At 35.1% G+C, this 17817-nt stretch overlaps 1 protein-coding gene across 6 annotated transcripts in view; it reads left to right on the top strand.

Moving 5' to 3' along the window:
* PHF20L1 (PHD finger protein 20 like 1) overlaps window positions 1-17817 on the top strand; it is a 46252-nt gene that overhangs the window by 11622 nt on the left and 16813 nt on the right. For 2 of the 6 annotated variants that reach the window (XM_065752398.1, XM_065752395.1), the window contains exons 6-12: window positions 1489-1551; window positions 4921-5128; window positions 6027-6155; window positions 9071-9153; window positions 12690-12942; window positions 14908-15093; window positions 15300-15506. In XM_065752398.1, coding sequence (XP_065608470.1) covers window positions 1489-1551; window positions 4921-5128; window positions 6027-6155; window positions 9071-9153; window positions 12690-12942; window positions 14908-15093; window positions 15300-15506 — 1129 coding nt within the window. The remainder of the gene's footprint in view (window positions 1-1488; window positions 1552-4920; window positions 5129-6026; window positions 6156-9070; window positions 9154-12689; window positions 12943-14907; window positions 15094-15299; window positions 15507-17817) is intronic. The other 4 variants (XM_065752396.1, XM_065752392.1, XM_065752397.1 and 1 more) reach the window with 3 other exon arrangements.

Genomic DNA, 17817 nt, shown 5'->3' with positions numbered 1-17817 from the left:
TTGTTGTAATGTTACAGTAATTGACCCCCTTGAGTAATTCTTAATATTTTCAGTTTGTTGACTTAGGAAGCTGGAATATTTCATTTTCCTTCATAAAAAGGCAAACTTAGTTAATACTGAAGTAACTGATCTAAAACTGTCCTTCTGACAATGTCATCAAGTACCTTACTCTGTCCTACATTTTATCTATGGGGCTGTAAGGTGTCTAGTCCAGAGTTAACTACTGTTAGCAAAGAAATACAGTGTCAGTCTCATCTCAGGGACTGAACACTGGTAGGTTCGATTAAGACTTAAGAAAAAGAAATTGGCCAAATTTACACTTGAGATGAATTTAGAATTTTTAAGAGTGTCTTGCAGAAAGAACAACACAAGCAAGCTTTCTCTAATGCTGATTGATCCTAGACTCAATATTTTGTTCATCAAAATTATAGGAAGGCACGAAACTGTAGCTTTCAAAGGCAAAAATACTGCTTTTCTTAAACATTTGCGGCACCTTAAAACTATGGCAAAGATATTCCTTTTAAAATAGTTTTGTAGTCTGTAAGAAGGTAAATGTCATCTAAGATTTCCTTTTGGAGTCTGTTATCTGAAACTGAGTCTTAACTAAGCCTTGGAACCCACATGAATGTTTCTGGTTTTTCTGTTACGTACTCTGAGATGCCATTTACTGGAAGTAATTTAAGTTTTTTATAAAATAAAGATACTTTATTTTATTTTTTTAAATGATAGGACAGATTCAATGCTTCATGCTATGGCTTTTTTGTCTTTTCTAAAGAAAAATTCACTTCATCAGATGAGTGTACCTGTTTAAAATAATTTAAATGTCTAGCACATGAGTGTATCGAACACATTAAGATGCTTTTTTGATTGGATGTATTAAGCATGCAGAATTTAAATTGGACAGAAGTAAAGATAGGGACTGGTTAATTCTTTGCAAATGAATAAATAGCCATGTTTATGTAACTATTGCTCTTAAATACTTTGATCCATTGACTAACTTAAAATGTGACAGAATTTGTCTGACCAGAGCAGGAGTAGTGGTCATCCCCTTCAGAAGCAAATGCCTGTTTGAGTACATGTATTTTTTTCAGTAATTATAAGGCAGTATATTCTGCTTTCAGAAGCAAGTAATGTAGCTTTATTTGAGATTAGTCTGTCTTTCAGAGATTTCTAACACTAATGCTCAACTTCTGTTTCTGAGTTACAGCAGAGAAATGTGTTTGTACAAGACTTAGCTGTGAGGGCAGAAATATGTTTTTAAGGAGTGGGTAATATTTGTGTGGCCCAATACGATGAGATCATGAATTAGGTTCCTCTGCAGAGAAATGTAGACTTCTTGAAATCACCCAGAAATGCGGGTTAAGTAGTAAAGAGAGAAAACTAAGGTTGGGGGTATTTTAGACTGCCCTTGTGAGAGCACGTATGAAGTATTCAGATAACTTACTTTTTCTGTTTCATGTTTTTTTGTTTTATCTTCGATGTAATTAGGCGCGCGAGAGGGAGCAGATAGCGCCGGAGCTGAGATTAGTGACGGAAGTCGAACCAAAAGAAGTGAGTTTTGAGGAGGGTTTTGAAGGAGAGGGAGGGGACTTGGCACGCAGGAAGAGGAAGCTGAGGAAAAAGCATGGATTTGCACTTGGGACACAGGAAAAACGAAGATGGCAGGAGACAATGCGAGCACAGATGTAGGTGGGACAGACTATTTAGTATTTGAAAGGTGAGGGTAAGGAATCCAGACTTGCTGTGGAATCAGTCAGCCAATAGCTTCATGGTGTTTTATGTATGTGTATGTATGAATGTGTGGGATTTTGGAATTGTGGTGTGTCAGGAGAGGGAAAAACAGCTGAATCTGTAGGACTATGGAGAAGCAAAGAGTTTCTGGTTTTAGGTAGGTGAAGGAAGAATGATGTGTGTGAATTGTTACTGGCACAAGGGGGTCAAGTTTTAGGAATTCTACTGTTCTTGTATTCTCACTTCTGTGGGCTTAAGATTATGCAAGGGAATACTTTAAAATGTAAGTATTTTAACTAACTGATGTGCAAGGCTGTTGGGTAATTTCTACTAACATATATATATTATTGTACAATTTCCTGTGCTTTAATTTAGTGAATCTAATTGGCATAACGGTGTTTTTTTCTCAGTAGTGGTTAAATATTTTGTCTAACTATAGTGTCCCAATAATTCTTTCCTGCCAATTTCTCTTAACTTATTTGAAAGATGAATCTTAAAATAAAAAGGAAAGGAATATAGCTTCTTAAAACAGTAAATGAATGAGAAATACTATCTTGAGTGGTACACCATGGGGAAAAAGGGAAATCAACTACATGTGAAATTGGTGCAGTTACAAAACCATAGCCAGTAAAGTGGCAAAGTCAGGACACTAGATGTAAGTAAAGGAAATGTATCTTAAGAGGAGTGTATTTTCTTTATTCATTTAGAATGTATTTATATATGAATCCTTGGTTTGTGTACACGGAATGCACCAGGAACATTAAGATGTCCTGTTAAGATTTACTGGCTACTTCATGTGATATCTGTGATATGTAATGTTCTGCTTCTGTGACTGACAGAGTAGATGCTTTTCAGCAGCCCAGAGGCAGATTTCAGAATTCACCCTGCTATAGACTCCTGCTATTTTTTCTCCTGTTGTGGTTTTTTTTTTGTGTGTGATTCTGAATATTCTCTAGCAGTTACAAACACTTCTTTTTTGAAGAAGTGGTTACTGTGCTATTCAAAAGAAATACAGTCACCTTACCATCTCAGATGTTTTAGTGGTTCTTATAGGTGCAAGTCAGCTGTAGTTCATGGTTAAAAGAAACCAAACCAACCAGGAATTACCTGTATGTCTTTAGTGCTTATATGTTGACAGCAGAGAAAAAATAAAAATCAAATCTACTGAGCTTCAGTCAATTCAAAATCACGAAATCAGTGAGGTTGGAGGGGACCTTCTGAGATCACTTTGTCCAAACCCAACTCAAGGTATTCCTCATTGAGTTTAATTTTTAAATGTTATCTTAGAAAAAAATAAGTGTCACCACAGTTAATCTCTCTGCTTTGGCTTCTGAAAGTTTAACCTCTGTTTGCTTTGTAGTTATGTGTCCTGCCAGTCTTTGTAAGCTCTATGCTTTAAAGAAAATAACCAAAAAATGAAATAAACAAAAATTCTTTATGTTGCACTGGAACAGCTACTATTAAACCATGTTACTTAGTACAGTGTGATCCTCAAAGCTTGGAATCTTTGGGAAGTTGCTGATTTCAGTGTGCTTCAGCTTGACTGGAAATGAAAAGGCTGTTTAGAAGCTGTTTTATTGCAGGCTGCACTTTGTTTCCCACTTGCTTCATAAAGTCAAAGCTCCAGCCATTTTAGTGATCCTCTTCATCCCTTGGCCACAATATAGGACTTCTCTCAGGTCTCGTAACTCCTCCCCAGGACAAATTGCATGTTCACAGTCTATTTTTGTCCCGGTGGAGACAAGGCTCTGGGTGGACTTGAGCTCGTGTGTGCATTTTGCATTGACAGCTGGGGTGTGAAACGCCGTTTTAGTGGAATCAAACTGCTGATGTTCCTGAGTGAATAGCTTGTCACAGTGTGCATAACGTGCAAAGCAGTGACTTAAGCATGTTTGGCTATGGAGAAGATAAAACATAACACAGAATTAATACTTTTTGTGTTATGCTCTCATACAACAAAGAAGACAGAGAAAGCTCAGTAAAACAAATTTTTGATTTAAATTTGTGATGAGTGGGAGAAAAGTTGCCCTTGGAACAAGGCTTACGATTTACAAAAGTAAAGATATTTTAGGTACCTCATGTTAACAAGGAAACACTCTAGAGTAAAATACAGTTTATTTAAAGTTAGGGAAAAAAGTTTTGCTATTTGTAAAATACTTCAAAAAATATTTTTTCATTAGCTAGCACAAATCTGAAAATGCTCTTATGCCTAACTGCCACGTAGTAAAATTATTAATATCCAAAATGCATTCAGGTGCATTATTCTTAATGGTGAAGGGGGAGTGTTGCTGCTGAATCTTATATCCTCTGTAATTTATGCATAAAAACTATACCTTGATTATAGAATATTTGAGAAAATGCTTAAAGATTAAAAAAAAAAATTTTTGCAGATTGATTCCCTGACAATCAGGGGTCAAAAGGCAGGAATATAATCGCTTCAAACTAGTGGAAAGAGCTTTGCTCAGCCTTACAGTTCTTTGCATTGACTGTAGGGTGACTACATTTCATCTACGTGCTGAGAAGTATATGAATTTGTACTGTAGGTTGTTGTTCACTTGCTGGATGTTTTTGCATGGTCAAATACGGCGTTATCCAAAATAGTATTTTATTTCCTTTAAACATGGATTTTAATGTTCAGTCATAGTGTAGAACACTTCACTGAAATTATTGAAGGAAACCTAGGAAATGTAACTGTAGACAGCACTCTGTATTACTCTGGAAACAGATACGATTAGTAAAGATTTGTCCTTGCTTTATCAGTTTAACTTGGGACAGGCTCTGTCCAGTCATACAGCTGGCTGGAGTGTACTTTGGGTTGATTTTTGTTTTGAATAATAGATACATTTGAGCAACGGTGTATTTCATACCCAGAGGGATAAGAAAAAGGTCAGTGTTCTACATTTCTAGAGCTCTGTTACAGAAAATAAGTAGCAGAATACTGGCTGTAGGCATTCTCCATCTGAAATGTTTTTCTGAAGCCGTTTTGCTTTTTATCCTTGTGACATACTGATACTTAAGATTTATTTAGGCAAGTTGGGAAACTCTTTACTGCTCCTTGAATACTAGCCATAAAAATACATTCATATGCTGATGGATCTTTCAAAATGAAGTTGTTTGGGTTTATAAGTACTTTCTATTTAAGTATCAGATGCTTTTTAATGCTTACTTACCATTTTTTCCTTTTTGGAGGATTGGATAGCTTTGGTCAAAGCTGCTGCTGCTGCAGCAGCCAAGAACAAAGCAGGAACTAAACCTAGAACCAGCGCAAACAGCAATAAAGATAAAGAGGAGAGAAAATGGCTAAAAGTTCCTTCAAAAAAGGAAGAGACGTCAACCTCTACAATCATGCAGGAAGTCCAAAAAAAGGAAGAGGAGCCTACATCTAGTGACACATTTGGTAAAAAACAGATTATTTAAAAGATAAAGTAGATTTATTTTTGTACAGTTGAGTTAGAATGCACATTGTTAATTTTGTAATTAAGTAATTACTAGCATTTCCGGAGGAGAGTGTCTTGTTTGCTAATATGACGACAGTTATGGTTCTGAACATTTATCAGTTAGGAGACATTTTCTATCAGTCAAAACTTAGTTCTGTAAGCATTTATTACTTATGCGTAAGTTCTAATCATCTGTAACAGGAATGTAGTGTGAATTCTTAAATGGTGTCACTGTACACTCTTGTTCTTGTTCCTGAATCTTCTGTTAGAGATAATCCACAGTATTGAATTAAGGAAAAAAATATTTCCAATGTGAATGCTATGTTCTTATTCAGGAATAGTTGAAACAATTTCTGGGTTGATAAGAATATGTTCAATAAGTTATGACGTCTGCATACTCATATCTACCCTGGTAGAGGATAGATTTAGACAAGATATCAGGGAAAGATTCTTTGCTGTGAGGGTGGTGAGACTGTAACAGGTTGCCCAGTGAGGTGGTGGATGCCCTGCCCTGGCACCATTCATGGCTGGGCTGGATGGGGCTTTGAGCAACTTGGTCTAGAGGGAAGTGTCCTGCCCTATTTCAGGGAGGGGTTGGAACTAGGTGATCTTAAAGGTCCTGTCCAATCCAAACCATTCTGGGATAATTATGAGTAAAAATTAGAAGTTTTGAGGTAGTAGTCATCATCTTTGAGGTTTAGAGTCAGTATATAACACTAAATCTTTAGAATGTCTCAGGTTCACTTTTAATATCTGTAAAGTTTTCTGATGTGCTAATATCAGTTTTGAAATATTAAAATTTTTTGTTTTCTTACATGTTTATGGAATGTGAGTTTGAGATTTCTCTTCTGTTTAAAGTAGGATTTCCTATAGTGGATGTTCCAAAGATGGCCTTTGTGCAGGCAGAGAGCACATTGTCACACAAGAGGAAAAGTAATCTAGGCAACTCATTTCAGGCAAAGAGAGCTCGTCTTAACAAGATCACTGGTAAAACTTTTTGTTGTTGATGTTAGTTGTTCTGTTGTTCTTATGCCTACGTACATGGCTCTAAAGTAGATGCAGAAAAGTACATTCATCTGGCAGGTGTTTGCTGCAGTCTCTCTTACTTGTTTGAAGTTTTAAAGGAATATATATTTAAAAAAATTGTATCTGCGCTGATCATGGATTGAAATCAAATAATTATTATTGACAATTGTTCTTATTAAAAGTTGTAAAATATACATGATTCTGAAATTCAAAGGAAATTAACATAAACATGGAAAAAAGTATTACAATTTATGTACCTGTTTTTCCTAAACCTTCTAATAAGCAAAATGTAACAGGATCAATTATGGAAACACTATTTAGAATAAGGTAATATCTTTTTGGGAAAGTAGAACTTTCACAAGCTTGCTGAAAAAAAGTTGTGAAGCCCTCTTTAATAGAGGGCCCCTTGGACAGATAGCAAAATAGAAATTCATTCCACTCCTTGTTCAAGCAAGTTGTGTGAAATCTGATAACTGTACTACACTACAAACAGTATTTTTGCTAGTAGTTAAGTCAAATTCTTTCCTCGTAAAGCGTCCTACTTAAAGAACTAAGGCAAAAATATCCTGATGTATTAAACTGAGTTAATTGTTTCTCAGATTTCTTTTAGTTCATGCACCTTTCACATGTCAGGTGCTGAGGAAAGTCAGGTTTTTTTTACGAGCATGTTTCTGTTGCAGTGTAAAGCAGTAAATAGGTGGCTCAGTATGTTGCATTGTGTGAAGGATGTGGTCTTTGGAATATCCTTTCCTGGAAGGCCTCCTTTTTACTGCTCAGTTTAGTTGTTGGATGTTTCAATGATCAGCTTCATTTTTACTCTCCTGACCATAATGTGTATACACTCAGTGAAGTCCCAGTTTAGTTGCTGCCTTAAGAAATGAAAGGTTAGGCTATCAGGGCTTTGTAAACATGTATCACTGTATGAATTGCTTCCTGATAGTCTTTGAAATGTTATTGGGAAAACACTGCAAAACAAACTGAAAAAACAGTATCTCTAGAAACGATATTTTTCAGTACCAGAGGATTTTCCTTTTTGAGGGAACATTGTGAAAAAAATGGCAGTGGAATGGACTCATACGGACTGAACTAAATAGCTAGAACACATGATGTTGTTGGCATTACTGTTCAAAAAAAGTTTGTCTCCATGAAATTGTCCACTTCCAGTTGAGAATGGTACAGTTCAATGAAAGTGAATTAATTCTTAATTACAAGATGAAATTCGTCATGCTTTGTAGTTACTCTTTGTAGCTGTTCTCTAATTAGCGCTCTTCTGCAGCTCATACAGAATGGTCTTTTGCATTGCTGCCAACAACAGCACTTTGAAAATGAACTGTGCATCAAGTTTTACTTTGGCTACATGCTTATTTCTTTTGCCTGAATATTTGTATTTTGTCATTTGTCTCTGTGTTTAGTTTCTGATTTGAAGGTTGAGGGACTTTTGTATATCCATAGAAATGGCTGCACGGGAATAATAAAAAAGTAGCTGTTAGGAAAACATTGATTTGTGCAGTGGTTTATGACTGCATTGACAAAATAGAGCAAGTGATTTGATTCTAGACAGCTGTTTGAGGGGAACTCCTCTGAACTGAAATTCCATAACTACTATTTGTTGCAGAAAGTTTTCTTGTCTGCCCATAGAGCTGCATCTGGTATTCTTGGTTCACCACTTGACAAAACAGTCGCTTTCAACACTTTCACTACTGGGGGAAATTACATTTCCCAAAAGTGGAGAATGTCTTCTGCTAAACATGTATTAGTGTCTTTTTCTAATTTGATTTTTGCTTCTGTTGGAATGCTTGTATCCACGTATACTGCTGCTGAATTGATACATAAAAGAACACCTGCAATAGATTTATAGAACAAAACTCTTCAATTTCACTGTGCTTCCTCGTACATCTTCTGTTTAAGTTCATGAATTTAATTTTTTTATGAAGTCTAATATAGAATTAAAATTGATATGATATGAATTCTCTACTGATATGAGAAGCATATCTTAGTCAATTATAAATGCCAAAAGTGCCTAATGTTCTTGTGGAGCACAGGAAAACAGATAAAAAAACTTCACATGACCAGAGGAACTACTGAGTATTTCATGCTTCAATGCATGGCTTCACTAATATGTAATTTCTTGGCATTGTATATTGTAAATTATTTTTGAGCATATCTTTTATATTTTATCATTTCTACTTTGTCTTATGGCATATCTAGGTTCTGTTCATTTTTAGGTAATTGAAGTTACCTTGTAAAATACAACTCCAGCTACTGCTGCATTCTTAATCAGCAACCAGATATATTTCTAAGAATTTGTTTCACATTTGTGTTACCTTCTCGTATACATTTGTTGTTTGCTCTGTGAATGGAGTATCATATTCTGACTTAAATGTTTCCATTGTGGTCTGCTGCTGAGGATTCTTTTGGAAACTGAATCCTTTGTTTTATTTTGTCTGAAAAACAATTCTTGTGTACTGATTAGAGTTAAGAACATGTAATAAAATTTTGGTGGAATTCTTAAACATTGGAGAGGAGAGAGAGAGATTGGAGAATTATAAATTATTTTGATCTTTAAAAGTTTGCTTAAGTAACCTAGGTTTGGTTTAAAAGTCTGAGCACTTGGGCTTTATATGGATGACAAGGTATTATTTTACAATGGATTACTTGCTTCTCAGCTTGTTAGTGAAGTGCCACACAAGTACCTCTTGTGAAAGGTCAGCGTTGTGGGAGTGTCTGTTTGCTGTTTACTTCAATTGAACGTGTTTAGCATTGTGTTGAGCTATATTTCTTGGCAGACTATATTTCTTGGCTCATAATTTTGCTCTCTTTTCTGCAAACTGTTTTTGCAAGATTCTAACTAAAATCTCTGCAATCTTTCTCCTAAGGTTTATTGGCATCCAAAGCTGTTGTTGCAGATGGTGCTGAAAAAAAGGAAGACAACAAAGAAACAGCTCCAGTCCTGGAGCAGGTATGAAACGGTAGAGTTTGATTCTTTTGCAAGGTTCCCACTGAAGTGTGCCGTGGAGATGTGGTACCTACAACATAAAATTTGCCCCTCAGATATAATAGGGAACTGAAAATTTATCTTACGTTTACATGTCTGGCAGAGCCAGAAGTATGGAATTTAATTGTCTCAAAATGCAGCGTTAACTTGAATTTTAGTAACAAGGTTTTTGTTGCAGAAAAATGAAAGAAAGAAATCAAGTCTCCATGTAGGAAATGCTAGGAGATAGCATCCCAAGGTTCAGTTTTCAATTGGGACTGTGACCATGACTGGCTTAGGAGAAGGCCCTCACACAAATTTAGTTTGTGTTTGGAACAGGGTTTTTGACATCAAGTAGAACTTCTTATATAAGAAGTTTATTTTATATTGTAAGAATTTGATGTTGTAGGCTTGTATGTGTTTTATGAACTGCTCAATGAGCCATACATTTTTCAAGGGCGTGTATTTTAATAAATACAAAAAAGAAACTTTTAAATAATATTAAGGGTCTGATTTTTAAGCCTGCATATTTGCAGGACCTGAGAGCTGCCTTTTTATCTTTGGCTTATTCCATTCTGTTCAGGCATTGCTTGACTCTGAGTTGTGCGTACTAAACGGGCTGAGTGCCTAAACATGATAAAACAAGCTAAGGATGGATGGTAGTGCTGATTCAGGATATCTTTGCTTTCCAATCATTAAATCAGAGCCTTAATGTAGTTTTAATACAACTTTTTTGTATTCATTTTCATTCTTTAGAGGGAACGTTTGAGTAAAATAGCTTTGCTGCCCGCACTTCCCAAAAGAGCACTAATGTTCTTGAGCTCTGGCACATTCTGAACAGTCCCTACCCAAACCTTTACTTGATGTTTTGGTTGTACTGATTCTTTAGAACTGATACATAATTGCATTGCTGTTTTGTTTTCCTTTTTTTTGTTTTCCCCACTGATGCTGCATTGGGTGCAAGTTTTGTCGATGGCACATATTTTCTGTTTTTAATGCTGCCCCTGTAATGGCTGTATAAGCCACTACAGTGTCAATGCATTCATTGATATTTTGCATAAGAGTTTACAGTGTGTTGACCTGACATTCCATTTCTCAAATTTTTGCATATTAAAGATGCTATGATTTTTTTTTTTCTTTTTTTGCTGCTGTGTGTGATATTTGCAATGTGCAAAAAAAAACTGTGAAATGGCTTACAGCATGTGGTTTTTGGAAGAAGCATTACAATGTAAATCTTACCATGCAGAAATCCCATAAGATGAATGGGCCTTTGTGGTTTACATAGACTGTGTATGCAACAGTATAAACTACAATGCATATTTACTAAAGAAGAAATCTCTTATTTCTTTGACATGGTAATTATGACTGTTTTAGTTTTATTGATTAGATGAAGGGGAAAAAAGATGTCTCTGTCATTGTTTACATGCTGGTGGTCTGAAAAAATTCTTTTTGGGGAAATACTGCTTGAGCTCTTTTAAAGAGGCATCGGAAATCCTAAATTGTCATTATTCTTTCCCTTCTATCTCAAAAGAGAAACCTGACAAACTTTTAAATGACAGAAGGAAGGGAAATTTGAGCTTAAAGCTTTTTTTTTTCCCAAATTCAACTTAAAACGGTCAATTTATAAACCTCCCCAAAAGGTTTTTGGATGGCAAAGCTGACACTCCTTAATTAGAGGTGTTTTGTCTGCTACTGCTATAAAATTGAATGGATCAAATATCTTGTAGGTTTTTTTAATACTGTAACACAGAACATGGTAGAAGTATTCAGACTGATAGCTGGAAACTTACTTTGTTGAAGTATATTTTATTTATATTTATATATATATTTTTAGTTTACAATTGTCTTAAGCCCAGGAACTCAGACAATTAGTTGAAGATACAGTAGTTTATTTAACTGTATTAGGGTGACATGTTATATTTCCTTTTGACCAAGACATGCTTAGATTAATAACATTAATTCTTTAAGGTTTTTAATGTTAATTTGTCCTGTTAAGAGGTTAAGCACCTTATCAAGATATTAATTTAATTTTTTTAATCTTGTTTTAATAACTTTGTAATTTGAAAGTAATGGATGCTGTAGTAATGTCTTTCACATCTGTGAAGATGAACAATAAAATTGTTTATTTACAAGTTATGACTCTAATTAATTTCTGGTAATACTTCTCATAACCAGCATAGGTATACTCATCAGCTCGTGCAATTTTTTATTTAAATGAATAAACTGCACTTAATACATGTCTATTATGGTATCGTTCAAGATAGAACTGCTATCTTCTGTATGGATTGCTTTGCACTGGATTTTACATGGTACTTCCAGCAAGTTAGTACGTAGCATTCAGGGGAGCCCTTTTACATGCATAGAATGTGCACGTATGTTTATTTCCCCTGGAATTCTCCATGTTCCAGTGGAAAATAAAACTGCTATTCATTAAAAAAAAAGTCAGTCTTCAAGACCTAAAATAATCAGAAGTGTGATGTTTCCTTTTAGCTTGGATAAAGTGATATAAAAGTTCTAGAAGCATCTTTCTCCTTTCATAAGTATGACTTTATCAAGTGATACCATGCTGACTGTTGTAACTGGAATAAGATGGGACAGATTTAAGAAATTATTTTCAAATATTGTAATTTGCCAATATTGAGCCAGTTGTTACACATGCACAGTTTATTCAGTAAAGCAGGAAGAATTTCTTCCTGCTAGAAATCTAAGATGCTAAATCTGTGAACTCATATGAATTGTCTAAAACTACCTCAGTGTGAGTGTTAAGGTTGAAAATGGATGTTATTGGAAAGTTGCATCCTATATTGTTTTTTCTTCAAAAACTGTTTAACTCTATCTGCTCGTTTCTTTCCTCCTACAGTAAGCAATCTATTTAACCCTGTGGTGCTAGAATTTGTGATTTCTTCATGTGTTTGCACAAGCATATAACGTGCTGAAATCCAGACTCACAGCACTGAAGGGGTTGTGTGAGAGTGTGTTCAGGATTTGGAAAATCTTTATTGTTTTCAGATGTTCTGCAAAGGAGCATTATTGACTTTTTCAGGTTCTTGTCTAAAAATGAAGCTTAAGTTAAACAAAGCTTTCCCAAGAAACTGTTAAAAATTATTTGCTGCTACCGTTGTAGATGAGTGCCTGTATTGTAGTGTGTTACAAGCATTCCCTCAAGTTGTAGTTTGATACAGCATTTGGTGATCCCGGTATATTGAAGATGAAAAAGACAAGATAAAATGACCTCGATGGATTTTTAAATGGAAATAGAGGGAAATAGTTTTGTTTTCATGCTTTTTGCAGCTATTTAAAATAGAAATAAGAGTGTTATGAATACTGAAAACAATTGATAGTGCTCCTTTAAAAAAAAAATGTTTGTGATGCATTTAAAATATTTTTTCATTTGTACTGAAAGTGATGTTGCTTTGAAATGTATTTGAATACTAACATTGCTTTAAAAAGTTCAATATAGAATACACGAACTACAGTGAAGAAACTGAAATAAAAGTATCAATTTTTTATTATTTATTCAGGAGATTTCACCTAAACCACAAATTCAGAAAAAAAATGAAGCTGATATTAGCAGTTCTGCCAACATTCAGAAACCTGCACTGTTATCCTCAACTTTGTCTTCAGGAAAGGCTCGCAGCAAGAAATGCAAACAAGAATCTGGAGATTCTTCTGGGTGTATAAAACCCCCTAAATCACCACTTTGCCCAGAATTAATACAAGTCGAGGATTTGACGCTGGTCTCTCAGCTTCCTTCTTCTGTGATAAATAAAACTAGTGAGCACAGACATTTTAAAAAACATATCGTAATTACTTATGAGAGATATACAGAAAATAATTCTTTTTGTTGTAAATGGATATTGCATTTAAAAATGAATCTGCTTTTAAAACAATAACAACAACAACAAAATAAAGCCCAAGCGGGAGAATTAGGGGTATCTTAGTACTTTTAAGTCACATAATAAGGCAGATGAATTACTCTACCATAAATAATACATTTGTTTGAGTTATGGTTTTTAATGGTTGACCTCCTCTCTAGCTTAAATCTCTGCATTAGTATCGAGAGTGATACAAGATAAGTCAAACCTCTCTTCTGAAGGGGCCTGATTCATTAAAAATAAAACATATACACTTGGGTTGTGGATCTTTCCTTCTCTGGGAAACTCTGACTTCAGCAGACTGATGGTGTCCCTGTTGGCTGTGACGTTTTTCACCTTAATGTGATATTCCCATAGGTATCATGTGAAAGAGAAGTTACGTTCAAGATCTGTAGTGTGGTAATACATAAATCAGTTTTCACTGTCCCGTGAAGTATATCAAGTGTTAGCCTCATAGCGTATGTAACTGATTTACAAAGTACCAAAACGTTGGTCATCAGAAGAACAGGTTTATCATGCCTCTTTGAATATGCTAATTATTTTTGTAGATATTGAAATATTTCTGTAATTTTTTTTGAAGTTGTTAGGTTTTAGTCCTGCTTAAGGTCAGACCTTGTTTTAAAAAGAAAAAAAAAACACAGGGCTATGTGTTGCTTGAAGAACTCTAAATGATGAGGCCAAGAGTTTAACTAAGAATTAAATAATAAGCTGTCTGTTTCATTTTTAGAATAGATGTTTAAGGGTGGAAGGATATATCTGCATCATATGCTCTCCTTAACTTCACTTGGTATTTTTCCTTTCAAGATAAGTTTCTTCTAATCTTTTCTCACACATATTTTTAAAGGAACGGGAGAAGGGAGTGTGTAAGTTCAGCTGTCTTTATATGTTCAGGAAATGTTGATTTAAATCATTGCCCTAGTTGACCCCTACAATTGTTTGTAATGTCTTCCCTCCCCACCCCAAGATGGTAAGTAGTTTATTTTAAAATGAAAGCATCCTCACATAAAGTTAAGAGTTTCTGTAGCAACGCACTTAAAAATAGCAGATTTACCAGTTTGTTATGTAACAGCTTAGATCTTGCTAGCACCGTGTTTTAATCTTTGCCTTCCAATCACTCTTCGTCTGTTACATCTTTACTTTTAAACTTTGAACCTTTTGCTCTAAAAGTTCATAAAGAGAAAGAACAGTGATTTACAGTGTAATGACATAAATGATTTTTTCCAAGGCAAATGTTTATGGAACTGTACAAAACCAGAAAGGTTTAGGGGAGTGTTTGCTTTGTTTTTAATGAATCAGGCCTATATTATCCTATATCAATCCCCCCACTTTTGATTTTAAGTGAGATATGTTTTGAGCCTTCTTGCTATGCCATGCATTGGTAGTACACGTTTTGAGTACATTTGGGGTATTGATATCAGGTCAGGAGATGAGATTTTTCTTATTTATTTAGTATGTACATTATTAGCATCAGTGACTTTTCAGATCTTTAACTGTGGTCATTTGTTCTGTTAACTATACAGTCCTGTTGAGATCCATTATAAATGACCTACTCTTACGTTTTCTGTGGGGTGGAGGGAGGGTTGCTTATGATAAATACACTGTTTGCTCTAAAACTATAGTCTTTATCAGTGGAGAATTAGATGTCCTATTAACGAATAATAAGCAAAAAGCAGAATCATGTCTTGAACGTAACTTTTTCTTTCTGGTAGTCACAGTTTCTAATTACTTTACCAGTCCTGCTGTGATTACCAGCTCTGCAGATAAGAGCTATTTAAAGCACTTCCCATCTTTAGATCTCTAAAATACTGCGGTAAGATTATCATCTCTCTCTCTGCTTCATGAACATTGAAAGATCTCTTTTTAGGTCCATCACAGCCACTGAATTCCCCTAGATCCTACAAACATAGCCAACGGAGAAGAAGATCACAACGTTTAGCCACTTGCTCGTTGCCTGATGATTCTGTAGAAAAAGTTTCTTCTCCCTCTTCAGTTACTGATGGAAAAGTGTTCTCCATCAGTGCTCAAAATCAACAGTCATCAAAATTGGAGGGTAATGTATCTTAATCTAATAAAGAACTGCCCAAGAGAAATTGAATCATAAAAATGAGACCTTTTGTGGTTTTCATCTAATGGGACGTTTTGATTTGCTGTAGCTAAAGCTGAATGCTGCTCCCTTGTTATGTAACACTGCAACCCAAACTGTTATTTGTTGGGCCTTTGTGTCTTTTTTAATATTACATTCTTTCTTTTATGTAGTACCTGATGTTGCTCATATGTCACTTGAGAAGCGTGGACCCTGTCTCCCTCTTGATTTAAGCCGTAGTTCGGAAGTCCCAGCGCCACTATCCACAGAATCCACTTTCTGTAATGAATATCCCAGTAAAGACAAGGAAGATATTCAGATGATTACATATCTTTCTTCCAAAGCAGTAACTGATGGAAGAGTAGCTACGACAGCGTCAGGTAAAGAGATCCAGTGTACAACCAGTTAGGCTTATGGCTGTAGGATTAAAAACGTGCATGTATTCAGTCACGTGAAAAGAGGAGATAAGCTTTTTGCTTTCTGCAAGCTTGCAAACCTACATCTCTTCCTGTGGTCCATCTGTCTGGACATTCTTTGCCTTCCGCTAGCTTCAAGCTGCATTAGCACTTTTTCTAACATACCTTAAGGTGGAGCTGATTTAATCGTGCAGAGAGGGTTGGAGTATAAGATGCAGTATTTCTTTCAGAAATACTTTCCATGTTTTAAACTTGTAAAATATATATATAGCGGTTTACTAATGTACTAATACATGCTACATCTAGACATACTCATTTATCTTGTGTCTTCAGCTTTAAATTTAGTAAAATTTTCAGAGGCATTCAGCATTCTTCTATCTTTTCTTCTTTTTGCGGTAGGAATTTTGTCATTTTCCTGCCAGGAAATGTTACTTGAAAATATTGCTGAAATCCTCTGAAGTTTATATGGATTTGGTTCACCCTCACAGAGCTAGCATAGAGCCCTGTACTGGAACTTGGGGCTTATATCTATCTCACTACTTAATAACTAACTGGACACTGTCATGTAAGTGAATCACTGGGATAGAAGCAGTTAGATTTGGAGAAGAGGTTGCATTGTGATTTGCAGACCCTAAAAAAAATTATTTTTAATCTATTATGTGTTAGATGTCCATATGCCTTTTTGTCATAAATAAGGCTCCTACATGAGTGAGTATCATACCTTTTTTTTTTTTTAAATCAACTTTAATAGGAAAATGATTCAATAAAGTAAGAGAAAGGAAGTCAAATTCTTGATTATACACTTAATGGTAAGTTCTTTGATAAATGTGTTTGATAGTAAGGGGCAAGTACTGTGACCATAAGGTATGCAGTTATGCTGTTCTGAAAATAGAACTTAGACCTGTTTTAGAAGAAAACCATAATTATGACTTTTCACAGAGCTGCCCATGTAGCTGTAGTATTCTAGGTCAGTGAAATGACTTGTTTGGTACATGTGTGGCCTTCTTGGGTATCTGCCCACACCTACTCCCACTGAATCTGTGTAAGAGGTGATCAATTGCTTTACTGAGTTCCAGCGTAGCTACTCTAATCTGGTGCAGAAAAGTTTGAATAGGATTCTTGGATCAGTATTGTGTAGGTTAAATTAAATGAGTTTAAACATCCCTTACCTCCCTCTTTTCTTTTATTCTTCTTCTCTGCTTCCCCCCTCCCCTCCCAAAAGGAAAAATACTTATCTATTAATCTCTTAACCTAATTTGTCAAACTGAAGGTTGTGGAGATTTCTAATGAACTGTTACTTAAGCTTTTAGAAATGCTATATGATTTCTTAAGTCAAACCACGTGACAATCCCTGCTTAATTTTGATATATTGAGTAGTAATACAATCACAGATTACTGGAAATTTTTGTTCTGTAAAAATGTCCTTTTACTTCATGGTTTTGGCCAGTAGAATTGATTTGTGGAGGTGTATTATTGACCTCTCAGGGAACAATATTATAATAGAAATCATCAGCTTTTAGTTGCTGTCATTTATTTTCATTTATTAGAACTCATTTAGGTTAGTAGGGATTTAACTTGAGGTGTTCTTGGGTTTTTTTAGCATGCTTGATGGATAATTTAATGTCTAACTGGTAATACTGATGGGCATTTAGTTTGTTGTTTGCTTCTGTGATGAGACTGGCTTCAGATGGGAGTAAACTTCTCTTCTGTTCATCAAGCTGGGTCATAGTCCAGGCCACAGCTGTGTCTAGGCAGAGAAATAACATAACATTCATAGGCTTATTTATGATTCAAAACTTCAAATGATTCAAAAGTCATTTATGATTCAAAAACTGTTGATATGTCCAGACTATTGTCTGGGTTTGTTTTATTTTTTTTTTATTTTTTTTTTTACTTTTTTAAAATCCCTGTCCATTTATTGGTGCTTCTGCTGTTAGTTTTTATTGAGGTAGTCTGGACAGACTCGGTGATCTAGACTTTGGTGGTATTGTTGAATTAACTAAGTATGTTTAAGTTGAACATGCTTACTTTTGTAATCAGTGAAACAATTAACTATAGTTTCAGAAATTATGGAGGTAAGTATTTAGGGTGAAATGACCTGTTATGATCACTTACCCTTCTGAAGTACTTCTGAGGTCAGGATGTACTGTATATTAGACCTGGAGGCGTAAGTTGTGACTTCAGAAGTTTAGAATTCTGGTGAGGTCTGCCTGTTGAGCAAATTGAAAAAATAAATGTATTTCATCAAAAATAGTACGTATTAGTCACTTATCTA

The sequence above is a fragment of the Cyrtonyx montezumae genome, unplaced genomic scaffold (genome assembly GCF_038088225.1).
Source record: "Cyrtonyx montezumae isolate F1298 unplaced genomic scaffold, pur_monq_1.0 scaffold_8, whole genome shotgun sequence".
Classification (NCBI taxonomy): Eukaryota; Metazoa; Chordata; class Aves; order Galliformes; family Odontophoridae; genus Cyrtonyx; species Cyrtonyx montezumae.
Note: the sequence above shows the minus strand (reverse complement) of the source record. Positions and strands in the feature narration are given on the sequence as shown.